At 44.6% G+C, this 20,889-nt stretch overlaps 1 protein-coding gene across 1 annotated transcript in view; it reads left to right on the top strand.

Moving 5' to 3' along the window:
• The window catches only part of XRN2 (5'-3' exoribonuclease 2), a 32,479-nt gene that overhangs the window by 502 nt on the left and 11,088 nt on the right, over positions 1 to 20,889 (top strand). The window contains exons 2-27 of the mRNA XM_058021121.1: positions 3,602 to 3,729; positions 3,839 to 3,950; positions 4,226 to 4,337; positions 5,078 to 5,136; positions 5,216 to 5,305; positions 6,310 to 6,382; positions 6,480 to 6,530; positions 6,684 to 6,841; positions 7,234 to 7,308; positions 7,440 to 7,573; positions 7,660 to 7,717; positions 7,806 to 7,913; positions 8,347 to 8,391; positions 8,684 to 8,815; positions 9,819 to 9,937; positions 12,036 to 12,171; positions 14,268 to 14,375; positions 14,462 to 14,551; positions 15,035 to 15,107; positions 15,859 to 15,942; positions 16,519 to 16,616; positions 16,694 to 16,773; positions 17,906 to 17,962; positions 18,531 to 18,599; positions 18,698 to 18,832; positions 19,695 to 19,822. Coding sequence (XP_057877104.1) covers positions 3,602 to 3,729; positions 3,839 to 3,950; positions 4,226 to 4,337; positions 5,078 to 5,136; positions 5,216 to 5,305; positions 6,310 to 6,382; positions 6,480 to 6,530; positions 6,684 to 6,841; positions 7,234 to 7,308; positions 7,440 to 7,573; positions 7,660 to 7,717; positions 7,806 to 7,913; positions 8,347 to 8,391; positions 8,684 to 8,815; positions 9,819 to 9,937; positions 12,036 to 12,171; positions 14,268 to 14,375; positions 14,462 to 14,551; positions 15,035 to 15,107; positions 15,859 to 15,942; positions 16,519 to 16,616; positions 16,694 to 16,773; positions 17,906 to 17,962; positions 18,531 to 18,599; positions 18,698 to 18,832; positions 19,695 to 19,822 — 2,512 coding nt within the window. The remainder of the gene's footprint in view (positions 1 to 3,601; positions 3,730 to 3,838; positions 3,951 to 4,225; positions 4,338 to 5,077; positions 5,137 to 5,215; positions 5,306 to 6,309; positions 6,383 to 6,479; positions 6,531 to 6,683; positions 6,842 to 7,233; positions 7,309 to 7,439; positions 7,574 to 7,659; positions 7,718 to 7,805; positions 7,914 to 8,346; positions 8,392 to 8,683; positions 8,816 to 9,818; positions 9,938 to 12,035; positions 12,172 to 14,267; positions 14,376 to 14,461; positions 14,552 to 15,034; positions 15,108 to 15,858; positions 15,943 to 16,518; positions 16,617 to 16,693; positions 16,774 to 17,905; positions 17,963 to 18,530; positions 18,600 to 18,697; positions 18,833 to 19,694; positions 19,823 to 20,889) is intronic.

Raw genomic sequence — 20,889 nt, 5'->3', positions numbered from 1 at the left:
GGGAATGGGCGCCAGAGCCGGGAATCCAGCTTCTCCTCCGATTCCTCCTTCTCCGGCCGCTGCCCGGGATTTCCTTCCCGGGAATTCCTTCCCTGGAATTCCAGCCCTTCCCGACGCCCTCGGCTCTGCCCTCGTGTGATTCCGACCCGGAAAAGTAAAATTTGAGACACTGGTGAAATTTGAGTAGGGAGCGTTTTTTGCTGTTTCTTGAATGTTTTTCGCAGTCTCTGCTTTTCCACAAGTTTTTTTTTGGGGAGGGAATTAGAAGCCTCAGCAAGCTTCGAGACTTGCTGGAAACACGAGTGCAGCTACCGAGCCTCTGCTTGTGCTCTAGCCTAGAGCAGCCTCAGGGGGTTTTGTCTCGTTGCTGGTGATTTCTAGTTCGGGATAAACCCCTGAACTAGAACTCTGGTTCAGGATAATCTCCTGGCCAAACAGAGAGCTGATTATTCCAAAGACACCCTCTAAAATCTGGCTTTCCATAGCAGCAGCAGCAGGAGGTTTCAGCGAAGGCTCTGACAGAGGATTCCACAGGTGCCTTTCCAGGCAGTATTGCAGCTGAAATGATGTTTGTTTATGTGGTTTGTTTGGGCTGGTTCCTTCAGGCACATCCCTGCAGGCACGGGGGTGTTGTGCCATCCTATGGGACACGGTGGGAGGGACAGGGAGGATGGGGGGATCTCCCTTCATTGGCACCGTGGTGGATTTACTGTGCCCTGAGCGTGGCAAGTTCTCCTCCTCAGGGCTAATTCTGAGGAGGCAAACTCTGGAGTTCTTGCTTCCCAAGCTGCTTTTCCCATAATAATTTGTGTTCTGTTTTGTTGGATTGTACTGGCCGCAGTCTGCTGGTTTGGAAAGTTCAGGGCATGTGCTGGAGCTTCTGCCTCTCTGCTCCTCCTCCCAGGGTGTGCTCACCTTGGGGAAGCACCTGGAAGGGGATAAAGAGTGGGAGCACAATGGAGAAGATCAGGGAAAAGAGAGTGAAGTGTTGGAATTTCATGTTGGGGCTGCAGGTGTGCCCTGCCTGCAGCAGGATGTTCAGCTCTGGGCTTCTCCAGGGTGGTTTTGTGTTGCAGGTTCGGGCAGTGAAGCACAGGTTTGGTTAAAAATGTGAGTTGCTGCTGCTGTGGTTTTATTGCAGCTGTGATTTCAGGCCCTCTCGGCAAGGTGGGGAGTTTATTTTACCTGTCACTGCAAGAAGTGAATTTTTAATGGGGGATAATTAAGATCTAAGAATGTGCCTGGGAATTTTTATGGAAAAAAAGGGGCTTGTTTAAGAGCTTAACAGTGTTTTAAGGGCTTTCCCTTAATGCTGAGCTCCAGCAGCACTGGCTCTTCTGGACTCTGCACCAAACTCCTGGATGTGACCTCTACTGGGGCTTTGGGAACCCTCAGTTTAGGGGCTGTCCTAAATAACCCTTTAGGATCAAAAAGCAGCCACAATTTAAAAAGCAATTACATCCGTAACAGTTTGGGGCAGCTGTCTCTAAGAGCAGATTTGCCTTTTCCAGCACATTTGTAAATGTTAGATTAATCTCTGTGTAATCAAAGCTGCTCTCACATTTAGGCAAAACAAAGGTTTGCATAGCCTTGGTTTTACTGACGGTGCGTCTCTTTTTTCAGTCTTCAATAACTGAGCTTGTACCCGCCAAATTATTTATTAAAATTAGTGAAAAGACATAACACATTCCTTGAGTTGGATTTGCCATAAGTGAAGTGGCAGCTCTTGCTGTCCTCATCCACATTGCTTTGTTCCAACTCAAGAGCACGTTGCAATTACAGCCAGGACAGCACACAGATAAATCACATTCATTAACATTTTTTATATTCAAATCTGGTCATAAATCTGAGAGTGGAGTAGGACAGCAGGGAGAAGCTGTAGTTTGTCTTCCTGTCGATGAATTTAAGCTTCTCTCACGATGTAATCAGCTCCGTGTGTGTTTTAGGATTGCTGTAAATCTCTCTAATCAGAAATTTTGTATCTCCCGGTAGCTTGTCTCTTTGAAATATTGAAAAGTTGATCCTTGTTCTCTTACCTTGCTAGATTAATCAGATTTAAGAAAAAGAAATAATCTTCTTCTTAAGCTGAGCGGGAAGAATGAGAGGAAGATCTTGAAGATAATAAAAAAATCCAGGAGAGAATATTCTTAATCAAATGGATAGGAATTAATAAAGCTGCAGCTAAAGTATCATGTTTGAAGATCTGTTTTGAATGGTTTCAAAAGAGGCTGGAGATGAGAAGTGAACAGTTTAGTTATATCACAAGAGATACCGCTGCCACACACTTCAGCCTCCCTTGCACACGGCTGCTGCATGAGAACCCCAGTGGGCTTGTGAAGGGGGGCTCCTTTTCTGCCTCACAGAGCTGGGATTCCTCCTGAATCCATTGAGCTCGGATCCCACAGGGCTGGGGATCAGGGAGAATCCAGTGGGGTAGCCCAGAGGAAGGTACAATGTTTGCACTGACATTTAGTTTCTGCTAGCACCACCTCATTTTGTGTGTGTGGTGTCTGGAGAGCTGAGTGAAGGAGGCAAACAGCAGTGCTTGGAGGTGGCATCTCTCAGGATAGCTGTGCCAAACCTAAATACTACATCAAGTCTTGAGAAATGAATGGAATGAAACTTGGGTTTCGTTTTGGGGGTAAGAAGTCAGCCAGTCCTGCTGCTGCTTTAAGCAGGAAAGTTGTCCAAAGTTGACAACGTAATCTGTAAGTTTTGGGGTTTTTCTCTCTGAATCTCCATCAGACATGTGGAGAACTCACTCAGTGAGTAGCAGTCTGCAGACAGAACGTTTGGGAAGGGCTTGTTGTTGGCTCAGCAGCAGCAGCTGAGCTCCATGTGATGGGAGACCCAGGGGTATCCCAGTTTTCCCCATCCCATGCACTCCTGTGACTGTAGTTTCACCTCAAAACATGCCATTAATTTTGTTTATTTTTAAACTGGGCTTTATGCCCAGCTATTCAAGAGCACACTTTGTTCCACCTTTGGATGTGTTATAACCCATTCCAGCCAGAATTCCTCTGAAAACCATCAGGCTTTTCCTTGCTCAGGTCCTGTCTCTTCCATGCTCTTGGGTTTTAATCCATGTGTGTTATGCCTGTGGCTGATGGAAGGGAGAATCAGTGTTGCTGATTGTCCTTTGACCAAACTAACCACAAAGCCAAACCACAAGCCCAACAACAACAAAGGCCCAAAGAAAACAAACCTGAAATTATGGTGAGGAAACGAAAATGACCGTGGTTGTTGAGGATGTTGAAGAATCCACTGCTGGAGCAATCCAGGCACACAGGTGGCTCTAGGTGGGTTGGGATGAAGAAATAATATGAGGTATGAGAACTTCTTGTCAGGAGAAAAAAACAACTCTTCCATAACCCATTATTGTGTTTTCTGGTTAAAAGCAGGTGTAGAAAGAAGTGCTGTTTAATAGTGAAAAGTGCAGCTGCAGGTAGTGTGGGTACTTTTTACTGGCACTTGATTTTAATAATAATTACTTATTACTTAGTGTGGGTACACTTTTTCCTCTGCTGCCATTAAAACCAAACCAGGCTTTGATGAGCCTGTGCATTAATAGCTGCAATCCTTGTCCCCACTGCATCCCCAGGCCAAGGAGTGCAATGGTGTCAAGGTGCCCATTGACACAAGCAAGCCCAACCCCAACGAGGTGGAGTTCGACAACCTCTACCTGGACATGAACGGCATCATTCACCCCTGCACACACCCAGAGGACAAGTAAGGCTTTGTTTAGCTCTTTGCAGGTGCTGTATCTCTCTCCTTATTGAGAGATAAGGTGAGAGGTGAGAGACATTTCAAGTGTTAAATTGGATGCTCTTTGTTTTAGGCCAGCGCCCAAAAATGAAGATGAGATGATGGTGGCGATTTTTGAGTATATCGACAGGATCTTCAACATTGTGAGACCAAGGAGACTCCTTTACATGGCCATAGATGGAGTGGTGAGTATTGACACACTGGGTTTCCAGCTGGAAAATCCTCATCTCCCCTCACTGCACAGAATCACAGAATGGTTTGTGCTGGAAGGGACCTTAAAGATCTCCTGCTTCCCCATGGGCATCTTCCACCAGCACAGGTTGCTCCATCCAACCTGGCCATCAGTAGGTCTGATGAGAGGTCAACTCTTTGTAATAACTTGTGACCCAAAGCATCTGTCAGGACAGGAGAGATTGTCCAGATGCAAAAAGTGACCCAAGCTTTCCTGTACTTTTTTTAGGCCCCACGTGCCAAAATGAATCAACAGAGGTCCAGGAGATTCAGAGCCTCAAAGGAGGGCATGGAAGCTGCTGAGGAGAAGCAAAAAATCCGACAAGAAATTCTGGCCAAAGGTAGGGCAGTGGCCTTATCAGAGGTTTTTTCCTTGAGAATCACCTTGTTTGATCACCTCAGTTATGTTTGGAGAAGGGCTGTGTGTGCATTGCTGGGAGAAGGGGAGAACAAGCTTGGAGAAGGCTGGATCTGTGTTTTCCAAAGTTAAGAACTGAGACAAAACAAAATGTCATCTTTTCTTCTTCAGTCTCCTGCCTGAAATGAGTTTGTGTTGAGTGCTCTTAATTCCTTTTGAAAATAAATTGAACAGAAGAGCAGGGATAAATGCAGTGAGAAACAACCAAAACCCTTCTGGAAGGAAGTACACGTTTGTAGGGCTTGATGAAAGGAGGATTGAGGCTTAAAAGCAGGGATCAGATGGAAATACTCCTCTACAGGGATAATAAGCTGCCAGCAAGGGGAGTTACTTGACAGTGGAAACTCTAAATTCAATGAGGAAACAAAAGTCAGAGCAACTTTGAGGGTGGTGGTGACACAGCTGGAGTGAGAGGGGAGTGTTTGCTGCTAGCTGGGCTTTGAAATCACCTTGCTGAAGTAACAATGTTTGTAAATGTGGCAGCACCTTGTAGGATGGAGATAATGCAGTGATAAGAGTTGGTTTGGTTTGGTTTTGTGGGAATTTTATTAAACAATCTGGTTTCAATGAGTTAATTATTCCCAGGGGAGCTGTCTGGGTTTTGCCATGCAGAAATGTTGGCAGTGTTCCATCTGGATGTAACTCTGCTCTCTGTTGCTCCAGGTGGCTTTCTGCCTCCAGAGGAGGTGAAGGAGAGGTTTGACAGCAACTGTATCACCCCGGTGAGTGGCCTGGCCCTGTACCCAGCAATTTCTAGGGGCTGAATGTTGGTTTAATTCCTTTCCTTCCTACCCTCTGCAGGGAACTGAGTTTATGGACAATCTTGCTAAATGCCTGCGCTATTACATCGCCGACCGCTTGAACAGCGACCCGGGCTGGAAGAACCTGACAGTGAGTTTCCCACTTTCACACTTGAGGGAGATGAAGGGGATGTTTGGGCTGGGCTGAGATCCAGTTGAAGAGTAGAAATTTAACAGATTTGTCTCTTGGCCTGGCTGTGAGCTGTTATTAACAGCAGGCCAGCCCACACATCCCTCTGAGGCTTCAGAGATCCATTGTGGGCTGATAACTCCATCTCCCAGCATCATTTGCTGTGATTTCATTGAAGGACAAGGAGCAGGTTTGCTGCTGGAAGCCACGATTTCACATAATGGGGAGACAGGGCTTTAGGAATACTTTTTCTGCTTTTGTGGGAAGTGTCAAGATACATTGTAGTTGTATCTTTTGCACTGTTTCTTTTTTGTAATTACTTCCTCAGCAGGCTCAATTTTTCTGTTCCTCTAATGGCAGGCAGTGAAAATAGAAGTGCCAGCTTTCTTGCCTTTCTGAGCTGGGTGATTCTCCCCTGTTCTTGCCCAGCCACTCCACTCCCCCATTTCTGCCCTGTGTGTGCTGCACACAAGGAGCAGTGCAGGCAGGAAATGCAGCTGCCTGTGCTGTGTGCCATGAGCTGGCTGTTCAAGTGCTCTAATTAGAGGGCAGTTGGCTCTGCTTGATTCCCCCATCAGACAGGGGTTTTATAAACACTAATTCTCATCAGGGTGAGGAGGGGGTGATGAGATCATGTTTCAGTGCATCAATGAGCTGAATCTGGGAGTTCTCTAGTGCCCATTTCATTGCCCTGATAATTTATTGGACGCATCAAATGTGACGTGATCGTTTCAGTGGAATTTGCAGCAGTGTCAGCTTCAGCCTGGAACTGACACAGCAAGGTGAAAGTGTCTTCACTTGCTTCTTGATTGTAAATAATTTCATCTTAAATTACAATATTTTAGCTCAAACCACAAGTTAGAATTTCAGGTATTCATAAGTCAGATGCTGTGTTCAGTATATAAGTTACTGTTTTTTTTTCCTGTGGCAATATTAATTGTTGCCATTATTTCAATTCTTTTCAGGTTATTTTGTCAGATGCCAGTGCTCCTGGTGAAGGGGAGCATAAAATCATGGATTACATCAGGAGACAAAGAGGTAAAATTCCAATTAATGTGGACATTTTGTTTTAAGTTAAACTCAGTAATAACTTACTTAGCATGACTTTGACAAAATGTAATTTGCTTTTGTGCAGCTCAACCCAACCACGACCCAAACACCCACCACTGTCTGTGTGGGGCTGATGGTGAGTTCTCTCTTGCTTCTGGTTCCTGGGTAATCACATCAGTATCTTGCTTGAAGCAGAATCCACTTTGCTTCTAAACATTAAAAAAAACAAAACCAAAACTTGATTATGTTTATCCTTAATCACATTTTATTTTTCTCCCTTGCTTGATAGCTGATCTGATCATGCTTGGCTTAGCTACACACGAACCAAACTTCACCATCATTAGGGAAGAGTTCAAACCAAACAAACCCAAGCCTTGTGCTCTCTGTAACCAGCTGGGGCATGAGGTTAAGGATTGCCAAGGCCTGCCCAGAGAGAAAAAAGGAAAGGTAAGAATTTTGCTATTTCTAGGATTTTTTTAATCTGTAGTGTACAAGGAGATTCTCAAATTGTTCTTGCTGCTGGTTTTAGCTGAAGCATGGTGCAAATTGTTGCTGGGAATACCTAGCTTTCCCCTTGGAAATAAAAATACAAAAGTGTCATGCCAAACCTGATTTCCACATTTGTGGTGTTTTGTTGTTTGGGGTTTTTCCCACTGAATGGGAACAAACAATCAGTAACTGAACAGATGTGCAAAGCAGCCAAATACACGCTTGGCACAAGGGCTTGGGAGCCTGTTTTTGGATCCCTCTCAACTCCTCTTGAGGCAAACCTTGCAAGTAGGGCTGGAGAAGCTCTGGAATGCCCTTGGATCTGATGTGGGTCCCCTCTGGTTTTTCAGCACGATCAGTTTGCCGACACCATGCCAGTCTCAGAGCAAGAGTTCATCTTCATCCGCCTGTGTGTCCTGAGAGAGGTGAGGTGCTAAAAATTCCATCCAAAACTATAAATCCCTATAAATTCCATCCAAAACTATAAATCCCTATAAGTTCCATCCAAACCCCTGCAGTGTTCTCTGAGCTCCTGTTGCTTGTGTGTGTGTTGCAGTACTTGGAGAGAGAGCTCACCATGGCCAGCTTGCCTTTCACTTTTGATTTTGAAAGAAGTGTTGATGACTGGGTCTTCATGTGCTTCTTTGTGGGGAATGATTTCCTCCCTCACCTGCCATCTCTGGAGATCAGGTAGATGAGAATCTGTGTTCTTGTCCTGCAAGAACAGCTCTTGTGCTTTTCACTACCAGGAGTGTCACCCTGTGCTTTGTGTTTAGGGAGGGAGCAATTGATCGCTTGGTGAACATCTATAAAAACGTGGTGCACAAAACTGGGGTGAGTTTTTTCCTTTTCCTTTAAAAATATCTGGGTCTTTGCCCCAAAACAGGCTTGTTTTTCAACTCTGTTATTCTCTGACCTGCAGGGCTACCTGACTGAAAGCGGATTTGTGAACTTGCAGCGGGTCCAGATGATCATGCTGGCTGTTGGGGAAGTTGAAGACAGCATTTTCAAAAAGAGGAAAGATGATGATGTAATTTCTTTGTTGTTGTTCTGACATTCTTGAAGGTAGATTTTAATCACTTACTATTAGCCAGAGACACTCCTTTAGGAGAATAAGAAAAAATACCCAGAATTTGTATTTTCATTGTTATAATTTCTGGTGAATACTTCAACACTGCTGTCACCCAAATAAGGCTGCAGCTAAATTTAGTAGATCATTTAAATCCTTAGCAAAGTTTTGGAGCTTTGGGTACCCAGCTGGTTTTTTTCCCCATAGATTTTCAGGGTAGGGTAGAAAATTCCATCCCTTTCTGTTGGATTTACAGACACAGGAATTGACCCATGTCTTATTCAGAACACTCCCTAAAAACCTCATGGCATGGTCAGTTGAGGATTATAATGAAATCATTTGCCAAGGAGTCTGTGTCCATGACTGACTTTATTTCCCTTTGTTCTTCATTTAGGATAACTTTAAAAGACGACAAAAAGAAAAAAGGAAGAGATTGAAGGTAAGTGAATTCCTTACCCAATGCAGAAACTAGCAAGAATTTGAATGTCTACTTTAGTTTTTGAATGTTGGAACTGCAGGTGTAATCATGGTGTTTTCTGCCTTGTATGTAACTACTTTAAAGCTTAAAAAATTAAGTTAGGTTGATTTTTTTTTTCTATTCCATATTCAAAAAATGTGTCTTTGTGCATTCATTTCCCCATAATGTTAATCTGAAAATTGTGAGAGATCATCATCCCAGTGCTGGGGAGATCACAGCTCTTTCAGCAGCCTTGTCTGTGTTTATCTTGCAGAGGGATCAGCCTTCCTTTATTCCTGGTGGTCAGTTTTCCCCTCAAGCCCTGGGAAATCGATCCAGCCCTCAGGCAATCTGTAACCCTCGACAAGCTGCCTTTGAGATGAGGATGCACGACAGGCAGAACTCGGTGAGTGGATGTTCAGAGGCATTTGCACAGAGAAAGGAAGGAATTACAGCCTGTGTTACTCCTTTTTGTCTGCTCTGTCCAGTTTTCTTGAAAAGCTGGCACCTCAAACATGATTCTTCAAGGAAGTGGCTTTTAATAAGTGATTTTTCTAAGCATGCTTGAATAAAATTGTCTTCTTTATTTCTACTTGGAATGATGCTTTTCCCTGGGGAAGGGAGAAACTTGGATGAAGTTTTGGGCAAGGTATTAGTGAGGGAAGAACTGGAAAGAAGTGCCCTGTTAGAAGTCCTGCTATCTTTAAATAACAATTATGACAGATATTTTCTTTTTTGGTATAAATCTTCATCCAAACAGCAAACAGATTAAAAGTTCTTTTTCATCACAGAGATGTGTGTTCTGTCTCTGATGTCTAAATACAATGTGCTTTTTCAAGGTTTAATTTCTGCTGCTCTTCCCTTTTAATCTCAAAACTTTTTTGCACATGAGTTACATAAATTAGTTCCTTTATGGAACGGGAGACATTTCTTTTAGGTTCTAATATTAAAATAGATAAATTTGAGAGGAGTTTTAGAGACCAGCTGTGAAGCAGCTCAGGGTATTTCTGGCAGTTCTGAGTTGGAAGCACCTTTTTTTCACTAGTGCCACAAAAGGAAGTTGCAGCAGAAGCTGCAGTGGTGTTCCAAAATTGGACTGTATCCAGAATATGAATTGATTAAAAAATGCCACTGTGTTTATTGCACTTGTTTCTTTCTCAAAGCCAGGGACAACTTTTCCTGTGTGCATCAATGCCTGCCTTTTAACAGAGATATGTTTTTCCCTTTTGCACCTTGACTGTGATGGGTTGTGCAGCCTTTGCCTGGAGTTTTTTTGGAGCTGAAGAGAAGCCTTGTGATTATCACAGAGCTGTTAAAATTAACTTCATTTTTAAAAGCCTAACAAATCTTCCTCTTCCTCCCCCCTCCACCAACCTTCCCCTGTTTATCTCTGATAATTCTGACCCTAGACAACTTCAGCATCTCCCAACACCAGCCTGACTCCTGACAGCAGCCCGTCCCTGGGAGGAGGAATTAAGCGGAAACCTGAGGACAGTGACAGTGAACCTGAGCCAGAGGATAATATCAGGTGAAGCCATTTTTTGTAGCACTTTGTTAGCAAATTGCTGAGATAGATGCAGCCTAATTAATGCCATTTAGCTCAGTGCAGCGCTGCCTTCGGATGCTTTTGTGATCTTTTTTTATCCAGCAGTAATTAACGTGGAGGGTGAAGATATCCAGTAAATTCCAGTGAGATGGGTGAGCTCTGGCTGTTGAAGCTAAGTATCCAGATTAGTATGCATGCAGGTTTGCAGCCTCCCAGCCACTGCTCCCTCTGAGACCGAGCTTGGCGAGACATTCCCTGATTATGTGAGCGGAATGCTCCTGGAATCTGGGAGCTGTTTAACCCACATGTGGGCAGCACTGTCAGTGCTCTCCACCATCTTTGGGTTGCAGCAGGCCCTGGTTTGGCTCTGAGTTCTTGCATTGTCTCAGGAGGGCTGAGCCTGGGATGGTTGAGACAGGAATTTTCTGGGAATTAACCACCAGTGAGTCTGCATTGGTCAAGGATTTCAGTGAAACTGTTTGCATCGAGGGTGAAGGCCTTTACAGCTGTTCCTGAGAAGTGCAGCCACAGGGGTTTGTTTTCTGTGGAGTCTGCCCACATCTACCCAGAGTTCTTTCCTTGTGGAGTTCTGGTCACAGTCATCACAATATATTTGTGTTATGTGGCCCATCAGCTCTAGCAATATCACAATTCTTATTATATGCTCTCATTCTTATTTTCTTTCCAGTGTGTCTATATCTGAATGGACTGATTTTTTTTTCATCTATCAAGCAGTATTTTTATATAAAATAATAAATTTTAAGGATATATTACTCCATCTCATTTCCATCCGAGTGTTAGCAGAGCTGCTAAAAGAAGCTTGAACAGTATGAATGAACTGTGGTGATTCACAAGCAGCAGTGGTTCTGACAGGGTTGGTATTGCCAAGGAAAAAGATGTGCTACATTCAACCACAGTTTAAGCTTTTGTAGCTCAGAATATTTTTTCATATCCTTTTCTGAGTGGAAATTAATTCTGTGCTTGCCATTGTAAATAAAAAGAACTGCATTGATGTCCTGGATATGACCACACTGTTTGTGAAAATAAATTCTGTATTTAGAATGACTTTGAAACCAGAACAAATTGTTGCAGTCAGCTGCAGATGGGTTTTATCTCACAGAAAGGTTTTTTTTTAATTTATGCCAGTGTCTGTCTGCCAGGCAGCTCAGAGCCTGCAGATGTTCTTGACTCCATCCCTCAAGCCTTCAGTGCCAGGAGCTCTGTTCTTGCTTACCTGCTTTTCTGGAAGTCTTGGAAGCATCTCTTGGCTTTTCTGCCTGCTCATCAGTGTGAGTTGTCTTGGAAGGATTTAGGAAGTGTCCTGAGCAACTGTCTCAAAACAGAAGCAAAGATCCTCTTTGCAGAGCTAAAGGGATGTGCATCCTGTAAGGAAGCATGAATGTATTGTGGCTCTCTCCTAAAGCTCCATACACAGGATTTAGGGCTCTGGGAGAATCTGACCAGTGTCAGCTTGAGGTGACCTCTTGGAGTGGTTTGGAATAAAATTCCATGTAAGAAAACAAATCACGATTAAGGGATTATGTGGTTTAACCAGTTTGGTTCTTTGCTGACATGATACAGCAGAGCTGAAGGGTGCAACTGCCCGTGTGTGAAAGAGGAGCCAGTGTTTGTTTTCCCTGCCCCATCTGTGGACAGACATGAGGGGGAGCTGTGTGAAGGAAGGATGAACTGTGGCCTGGTTGGCTCCTGTGCTCCCAATGTCCACCTCTGGCCTGAGAGACTGAAAATCCTATGTGAAAGGGAGCTCATCTGATGTGAGGCAGCAAGCACAGGGCAGAAGTGCCTCTGGTAATCACAGCTTGTCTGAACAGAACAGAAATTGTTATGCATTTGCTTGCCTTTATATTTGAGGTAACAGGAAAACTGTCAATTCTGCCAACAGTCATATTTTATTCTGTTGCTGCTGAGCATCGCTTTTTCTGCTTTCATTTAAACTGTATATAGATGGCAACTGAAGCAGCAAGTGGCTTTGTTTTACAGTGTAATTCAGACCTGCAGACGTGCATCTGCTGAGGTGCCCATCCATGTTAACATGTTGCCTGTGCCTGGTTTGTTGCAGGTTGTGGGAGACTGGCTGGAAGCAGCGCTACTACAAAAACAAATTCGACGTGGACGCGTCCGATGAGAAATTCCGCCGCAAGGTTGTGCAGTCCTACGTGGAAGGGCTTTGCTGGGTTCTCAGATATTATTATCAGGTACCTCAAAGTTTCTGGTCTGAAGTTGTTTCAGTCTGTTGCTCGTTTTGGAAAAGCTGTGGGGATTTTTGAAGGTGTAAAACAGATGTGTGCCCATTCTGTTTGACACTGGGGGTTTGAATGCAGTTTCGCCATCTCTGAAGCTGCTGAAAGAACAACTGGATGTGGCACTCAGTGCTCTGATCTGGTTGACAATGTGGTGATTGGTCACAGGTTGGACTCTCATCTCAGAGGTCTTTTCCAGCCTCAGTGATTCCAGAATTCTGGTTCTCATATCTTGGTGCAGCAAGAACCGCTGCTATTTTCCCTTTCCCACAAATAATGACACTGCACGTGCCGAAATGAGAGAACCAAGAGCAAAGCCCTTGAAATGCCAGTAAGAATTTGCAAGGGAGAGAGTTGTCAGTCTCCTCTGTAGATTGTAATGCTGCTCCATGAAGTGTGTTGTGATTGAAGTAATCTGTGTCAGATTTAAATCTTTTGATAATTGAGATGTCAGATTGGCAAGAGATTAGTGGGCCATGGTGACTGATGGTTAATGAGGAGCTCCGTGCCCTGAAGGCAAAGTCAGTCAGACTGGCTGTGTGACCTGGGAGCACAGTGTGCTCCAACCCAGGGAGTTTGTCCTGTCTCAGCAGGAATTTGGAGCTTCCACACAGGGCTGTGTTCTTAAGACTTTGTATTTTTCCTCAGTGGCTGCCACCTGTCCAGCTGGGAGCACAGGCAGGACAGATTCCTCAGGTGCCTACAAAATGCAGTTTCCAATAGGTTTTTTCACTCCCCCCTTGGAACAAAATGGGAATGTATCCTCTTCCCTCCTGCTCTAGCCATTCCTTGTTTGAGCTCTGACTCATCTGTTATGGGGGATGAAAATCATCAAGTTTAAAGTTTGCAAGCTCTGGTGCAGCTTGTCTGCAGGGAAGCTGAGTTCCCCCCACCCTTGTGTGCATGACCTCCTTTTGTGAAGGACAGATGTCACCTGGATGCCTTTATAGGTGGGAATTTTCAGGATCCTATGCACAAGGAAACTGTGGTTTTTAATCATGACAGAGTATTTTCCCACAACTCTCTATGTGCCCATCTGCCTCCAGGGGTAGAAATGAGCCTTCAGGTGAGCTGTGGGTAAAAGTGTCCCCTTCAGTGGTACAAGAGCACAGGACCATTCCAGTCTGTTGTATGGGGATGGAGCAGCTAGAAAATCACTCCCTGCTGATATGGAAATGAGGTTAGGAAGCTGTTGGGCAAGGGGAACTTCAAAATAGGTTTGCTCGAGGATCCTTGTATGGCTTTTTTTCTTCTTTTCTTCTCACTATAATAAAAATTGACTCCAGTAATTACTGCTGGCTGTCCATAAAACTTGTGCCAGAATATATTGGATGCCTTTCTGTTCCTACAGAAAGCTAATAATGCAGGGCATGTCCCACTAGACATCTGTTTGGAGAGGAGGAGGAAAAAGGGAAAAAAAGAGAAAGGAGAATGAAAGCAATCCACCTGGCTTTTGAAACATTCCAAGTCCGTCCAAGGGACTGCAGAGAATAATTATAGGTGCTGTACTTGTATACCAAAAATATCACTGGAGGAGCCTTGTTGACATTTAATCGTTCAGAACTAGAAGTCAAAATAGTAGTGGGCTTTTGTTTCAATTGGTGCTGCTAAGAAAAATAGCTGAGGAGGTGAAAGCTTGACTTAGACCCTCTGGAGCCATGTTTCCTTTAGGAGGTGCACGGTGTTCTGGTGTGTTTTGAGTTTGCTTGATTCTCTCCCTTCTGAGGAGACACTTTGTATTCCCCACTGCTCAAGGCAGGAGAAGGAGAGGGGAAGAGCAAAGTGCTACTCCAAGTGTGCAGCAGTGCTGGTGCTGGAGAGAGGAGCACCAGTGAAAACCAGAATGCTTCTCAGCACGTCTGCAGCAAATACTGTTCACATTTGCACACCCAGCAGGGTGTGCTGGGGTCTCTGCTCCCACACCTCCTCCCCAAGTTAACTTTGGGATTTTGCTGTGGAAAACAGGGGTGTAAACTGCTCTCTGCCACGTTGTCATGTTTAGTGACTGGGCTGCATGATTTTCATTTGCTGATTTTTATGTCTCCCACCAGGGCTGTGCATCCTGGAACTGGTATTACCCTTTCCACTACGCTCCCTTTGCCTCGGACTTCGAGGGCATTGCAGACATGCCCTCAGACTTTGAGAAGGGCTCCAAACCGGTAGGGCTTCTGATTTATCAACTCATTCACTGCTCATCTGCCCTCTCATTCCAAGAGTCTCACACCTGCCTGTCTGTTCTCAACAGTTCAAGCCTCTCGAGCAGCTGATGGGGGTGTTCCCGGCCGCCAGTGGAAACTTCCTGCCACCCACGTGGAGGAAACTCATGACAGACCCAGTGAGAATCCCTCTTGTATTTATTCCTGTCTCTGGAAGCTCAGGTCATCTTGCACTGGTGTGAGGGGGACCTGCTGCTTCTCACTTCAGGCAGAGAAATGCTGCAGACCAGGAGGGAAAGGTTTTGGAAGATTGCAAGGATTTTTTCAAAATCCTTAAAAGTGATTTCTTGGAATTCAGATGTTATTTCCCAGCTATCTTACACTTCAGATGGCTTAGTTTTTTCCAGAAATCTTCCAAAACTTAGTTGGGGAGCAGATAACTTACCCTGATTAGCTCTTCTCTTTATCCTTATTTTTCTCTCCTCCTCAATTTCTTGTTTTAAATCTCTGAGTAGTACAAGTGCCCATCCTCACTTTGTATTTAAATAGCTTTTAATGAAAGCTGTTTCTGTTATCAAAGGCCTTTCTGTTTGGCACCACATGACATTCTGAACCCGTGTCAAAGTTGGCTTTAAGGGTGATTTTTGTTTTTCCAATTCCAGGAATCAAGCATCATTGACTTCTACCCTGAAGATTTTGCTATTGATTTGAATGGGAAGAAGTATGCTTGGCAAGGTGAAACTTCAAATGTCCTCTTTTTAATTTTTAGACATTAGTCTTAAAAACCTGTAAAAATAGAAAGAAATTAGAAAATTATCTTAGTGAGAAATGCTGCACAAAGGTAACTTATGTTACTTGTTGTGGGGACAAGTATTTTACAGCAGGTGTGTTTTTGTAAAGAAATTAGTATGAAGAGCAAATTACGAATCAGTAACTGGTTTTGGATTGGCAATGATTATTGGTAATTTCAGCATTCTAGATTTGTTCATTTGTCCTGAACTAGAGTAATCATTCTTCTCTTTTTATCAGCCTCAGTGTGTAATTGTCTTTTGTCTCCTTTGCATTTAATTAATGGATCTTGTTCTGCACAATCAGTGGCTCATTAGTACTGTGCCAAAAATACTTTGGGGAGTATAGAAATATTTTGGAGCATACAATGAATGGAAAAAGAGCTACAGCATTTATGCAACTTTTCCTTTCTTTAAAGAATGTTAATTTCCAAGGTCTGCCAGATTCTGTGGAGGGGTGTAATTTACACTGCAATTAAAATTTTAGGTTTTCAATTTGAGTGCAACAGGTTTTGTTTGAATAAAGCCACAGAAAGATCTGACTTCTGAAGCAAAAATATTATTCCTTCAGATTCACACTGTTCTGGCTGTTTCTTGGCTAAGGAATCTTATCAGAGCTTGCCATGCTGGTGTCTGTTTTTGGGGATGCTCTGGGTTTTTTCAACAGGTGGGAGGAAACTCTGTTTTGGTTTTGCCAGGTGTGGCCTTGTTGCCCTTTGTGGATGAGCGACGCCTCAGAGCTGCCCTGGAGAAAGTGTACCCTGACCTCACTCCTGAAGAGAGTAAGAATTGGGGTGTTGGGCTAAAGAATTGGGGTGTTGGGCTAAAGAACTGAGGTATTTTGTTGCCACCTATGAAATTCACCGTAAATGAATGAAGAAGGTGTCCTGAATGTTTGGTTGGGTTGAGTTTGACAGACTCTTCCTCAGGGATGCTGCTGGTAATTGGTGATCCTCAGTTGATTTGTTTTGTAACACTTGTTCAGCTTATAAAGGCTGATGTTTGTTTCTCTGTTGTACAGAAATAACATCTGGTTCTTGTGCGTAAAATGTGGAGCTGTGTGGGGTTTGGGGTTGTTTTTTATCTGTTCTGTCTGTATCTGCAGTGTTATTCTATTCTAAATTCAGCATTCCTCCACTGAACACAAGATTCCCATTATTTTACTGCCTGCCAGCTGTCCTTGGGACCAGACACATCCTGCTCTTGTAGATATTGTCTTTCCTATGTTCTCTGAGCTTTCTCCTAAATCACAGTGAAACTTGGCTTTTGTGGAGGTGTCACCAGGACAGCCTTGCTGCTTTGCTGCATTCCTTCCCTCTTTCCCCTGAACTCTTGCCCCATTCCCATCATTTCTCCAGCCAGGAGGAACAGCCTTGGCGGTGACGTTCTCTTTGTCGGGAAGCACCATCCCCTCTGTGACTTCATCGTGGAGCAGTACAAGACCAAGAACACAGAGGTAGGCTGCACTTGTTGCTCAGGGGAAGTGGTGAGATGGGAGGTCTGAGGTGCTGCAGCTGAAACCTTCCTCCCTAGGCAGTGGACATCCCACCGGAGCTGTGCCATGGCATCCAGGGAAAGCTCACCCTGAACGACAACGCCGTCCTGCCAGACCAGTGAGTGTGGCCTTTGGGGGGGTTCCTGCTGCTAGAGGGCCCCTCCTGCTCTTATGGCAGCAGAAATGGTTTTGTGCCCCCAAGGAGTAAATTAAAGCTCCAGACAAAGCCACGTGTGTAGGTCTGAGGGTTCAGAGCAGGCCTGTGTTACATCCAGCTCAGTGAAATTTGCATTCTGTGGTCCCATTTTTTAACCTCTCAACTTGGCTTTTAAAGCAGCCTCAGATATTTTTAAAATGTTGTAATGCATTTGTTTATTTGCTGAGGAAGCTTTGTTAGTTTGTCATTTTGCCTGTGGAAGGCTGATTTTTATGTGCTAATTATTGTTTTATGAGGAAACAAGGCCTGGGTAATAAAAATGGTAGTGCTCGCTGGCCTGGTTCAGTAGGGTCATGTTTTGGCTTCTCTGCTTTTGTGTGGATGTTAATGTGGGCTGATCTGATATCCCATTAGTGCACATTGCCTAAAAACCCCAAAACTCTGTTTTTGATATGCTAATCTGCATTACATCTGAGAAAAATCCAGGTAGTGATAGCTTAGATATATTTTGGCTTAGATATATTTTGGGTTTTTCCATTTAGTCTGCAGCACTAAAATCAGGGCAGTTCCCAGCTACACATAGTCAGAATATTTATACTTTTAGTTTTCTTGAGAGTGCATCCAGTCTGAGGAATGATCAGTGTAATCTTCTCCTTGTGGGATGCACACTCATTTATCTAACTGTGCTCAGAGATACAAGCAGGTGTTCAGTGCCTTGTTTGCATTAAGTGCACAAACAATGGCTTGGTTGGACAGAAAATGTACCTCAGATCACTCTAATAGACATTTCTCCATTCTTGTCATGGTTGACAAGAATATCACCAAGTTAGAGTTGTTCTTGGACAGAACAGGAACAAGAAACCTCCTCCAGCCTTGATTTCCCTAGACAGACCCTAGAGAATCCCCACACATCTGCTGCAAAAGAGGTGGCATTAAGAAATAAGGATTCAGTCACTCCAGTGCTTATAGAAGTACTTGGTTTAGGGGAAAGGCAGGTTAACTTTGAAATAAATGCTTTGCAGGCTTAGTTGGCAGAGCAGCAGATGGTGAGAAATGTGTTTGGTGTTTTGACAGAGGTTTTTCTCTTCACCAGGGTGGTGCAGTCTCCTGTTCCCATGCTGCGGGATCTGACACAGAACTCTGCAGTCAGGTCAGTAAACTGTGGACTTCCATGCAAGGGTGTGCAAAGTGCAAAACACTGAAAATCACTTGTGATCTGCATCATTTTTATCTCCAGAGAGGCACAGCTTGGTTCAACCAGAGCAGCAGCTGTGCAGAGAAGTAATAAATGCTGAGTTACACTTTGTCAGGGCACAGTAGGAAGGATGTCCTAAATGGGGATGTAGTTCCTGTGGGTGATCAGTTAAAGGAAGGGTTTGGCTTTTCCATCTGCCACTGTCAGGAAATTGGAGTTGTTCTGTGCCGGTCCCTGTTTCTCTGTCACAAGGATTTTTCCTCCTGTCTTTGGAGGTGGTATGTGCAGTCAGGACATTGCTCTTTAGGCTGTGTCACTCAGGCTGAATTTTCCAGGGAACCATTATTTTCTTTCCTTGTACCCTCATTCTTTCTTAGTCCTGGAAAACATGAATTCCATCTGGAAGAGTGAAATTGTTCTGCTTATCTGTGTGTTTATAGCTTTCTTGGTCATAAAGCAGTGACTACTATTTCATTTTGTCTCCATTATGCAATGAACTTAATCCTCAAATATTTTCTTCTAGCATCTCATTCAAAGATCCACAATTTGCTGAAGACTTTATTTTCAAGGCTACAGTGTTACCTGGGGCAAAGTAAGTGTCAGCTGTCAGCTTTCAAATCATTCAATTCTGATTTATCCATCTGAGTATTTGCTCTGACAAGTACTTATGGAACTGTTCTTATTGTTCAGGAAACCTGCTCCAGTTCTGAAGCCAGGAGACTGGGAAAAAACCAACAATGATGGCAGGCCTTGGAGACCACAGCTTGGCTTTAACAGGGACAGGAAACCAGTGCATTTGGACCAGTCAGCGTTCAGAACCTTGGGGTAAGGCTGTGAGGTTACTGCTGCCTTGCTGGGATCACTGCCCTCCTTCTCCCTTTTTAAATTTAAAAAAAAAATAAAGGGTTTGGGCATGGAGTGTCCAAGTTTAGGTGCTAATTTTCCATGTTGGACACCTCAGTGTGTGATATTTAAATCAAATATTGCTGAAAACTGAACATTACAGTGATTTTGCAATAATGCCTTGTTTGCTTTTTGATTCTTTTTTTCCCCTCTTAGCAGCTAGTTCTAAGTCACTTTCCTGCTGTTTAGGGTTTTTAAAATTTGTTTGGTGGATGTTTGCTTGTAGGTACAATGAGAATATTATGCACAAGTGATAATTAAGACTGCTAATGAAGACAGGAATATCTTTTAAGCTTTTATAAACAAGCTTTAAAAATTAAATGGGTTTCCATACTGGGGAGTGCAAGGAGCCATGCATTTATCAGAGCCAGAGAAGAGAATGTTTTAAAGGAGACTGGCAAATAAAGTTGGACTCTGGAGTGTCTCCTTAGGAAGAGATAATACCTTCTTCATCTTACGGCTCTGGGGGAGCTGCAAGAAGGAAAAGCACTCCCTTTTAGGAAGGAAAAGCAGAGCTGTCCTGGGGCTGCACTTGAGAACCCTTTTGCATGTCACAGACACAATAAAAGGCACAGCTGTGCCATTGGAAGCCTGAGCATTTCCCTGGCAGCAGCTCCTCAGGCCCGTGTGTGTGTCGAGATGTGCCTGGGCCCCGATCCACCAGTGCATCCCTGGCCCAGAGGAAAGAGAGGGGGCTTGGGATGGGCTGGGAGGCAGCTGTGCTGGGAGATGGAGCCCAGCACAGCATCCTGACCTGCTGCCTTGCCATTTCTCCCCATGACAGGCACACAATGCCAAGGGACAGGGGCATGCCAGGGATGTACCCCAACGCCGTGCCACTCGGAGCCTATGGCAGCCCCTACGCCAGGCCCCTCATGGGCAGCCAACAGCAGATCCCCAAACTGCTGTCAAGTAAGTGCCTCTGCTTCCTGCTTCTCACAGCTGGGTTGGTCTGAACATCATCTCTCTTCATCTATTTCACTTTTTTATCTGTGTTTAAATACGATCTGGAAAGAAGAATGTGGGGAATGGGAAGGCAGAACTAGCAGACAGGCATCGCAAATTCATCTCCAAAAAGAGAATATTTATGTGGTTTTGGGGAGGTTTTTGGGAGCCCAGCAGTCCCTGTGCTGCTGTTCCTGCTGAGTCCTGATGTGTTGTGGGAAATGCTTCAATGTGCTCTGTCTGTCCCATATCCCTGGGCCTGGTCCTGCCACTGAGTCACTCCCAAGCTCTCGTCCTCATGGCACCCGAGCCCCTTGTGCTGAGCAGGGAGCACTCTGCAGGCAAATACCCCCCAGTGCCATAGAGTGGTTCAAACTGAGGAGGCTTGGAGCCACTGCTAGAGGAGAAATCCCAGTCCATCTGTTGGCCTTGGAAAGCTGTCTGGTGACTTTCTTTGATGCAGGCCTTCCTCCCCCTTGGAGCGCCACAGCCATCCCCAGTCGCTGTTCTGCAGGTGTGCCTGGCAAACCTCAGAGCAATTGGTTGGGCTTTTCTTCCCTCCTCCCTATGCTGCTTTTTGCACGAGGCAGAGGTTGCTGTGCTGCTGTTGTGTGGAGCAGCAGGGACAGGATCCAGGTGGAGCTGCCTCGTGGAGGCTCCTTCACCGCGCAGGGTTGTGCGCCAGCCGCACTCTCTGGAGCCACTTCCTGGCACTCTGCTTTCATGGGACACCACAGAGCTGCACACTGCAAATGTGTCCTCTGGCCCTTCACTGGGTGGTGGTCCTCCTCTTCTGCTAAGGCTGCTGTCCTAGGAGATTAGGCTTAAACTCTAATTAACTTCTCATTTGCTCTGACTGCGGCGTCAGGTCTTTGCAACGGATTATGGCAGCGCTTGACTTAGAGTTTGGAGATTGTTTCTTTCAGTGCCTCTTTATTTGGGGCCTGAGGACAGCTCATGTCCCTCAGGAGGATGGATCAAAAAGCCTGAGGGCTGTGTTGCTCCCTAGAACCATTCCCAAAACCCATCCTGCT

The sequence above is a fragment of the Melospiza georgiana genome, chromosome 3, assembly GCF_028018845.1.
Source record: "Melospiza georgiana isolate bMelGeo1 chromosome 3, bMelGeo1.pri, whole genome shotgun sequence".
Lineage (NCBI taxonomy): Eukaryota > Metazoa > Chordata > Aves > Passeriformes > Passerellidae > Melospiza > Melospiza georgiana.
Note: the sequence above shows the minus strand (reverse complement) of the source record. Positions and strands in the feature narration are given on the sequence as shown.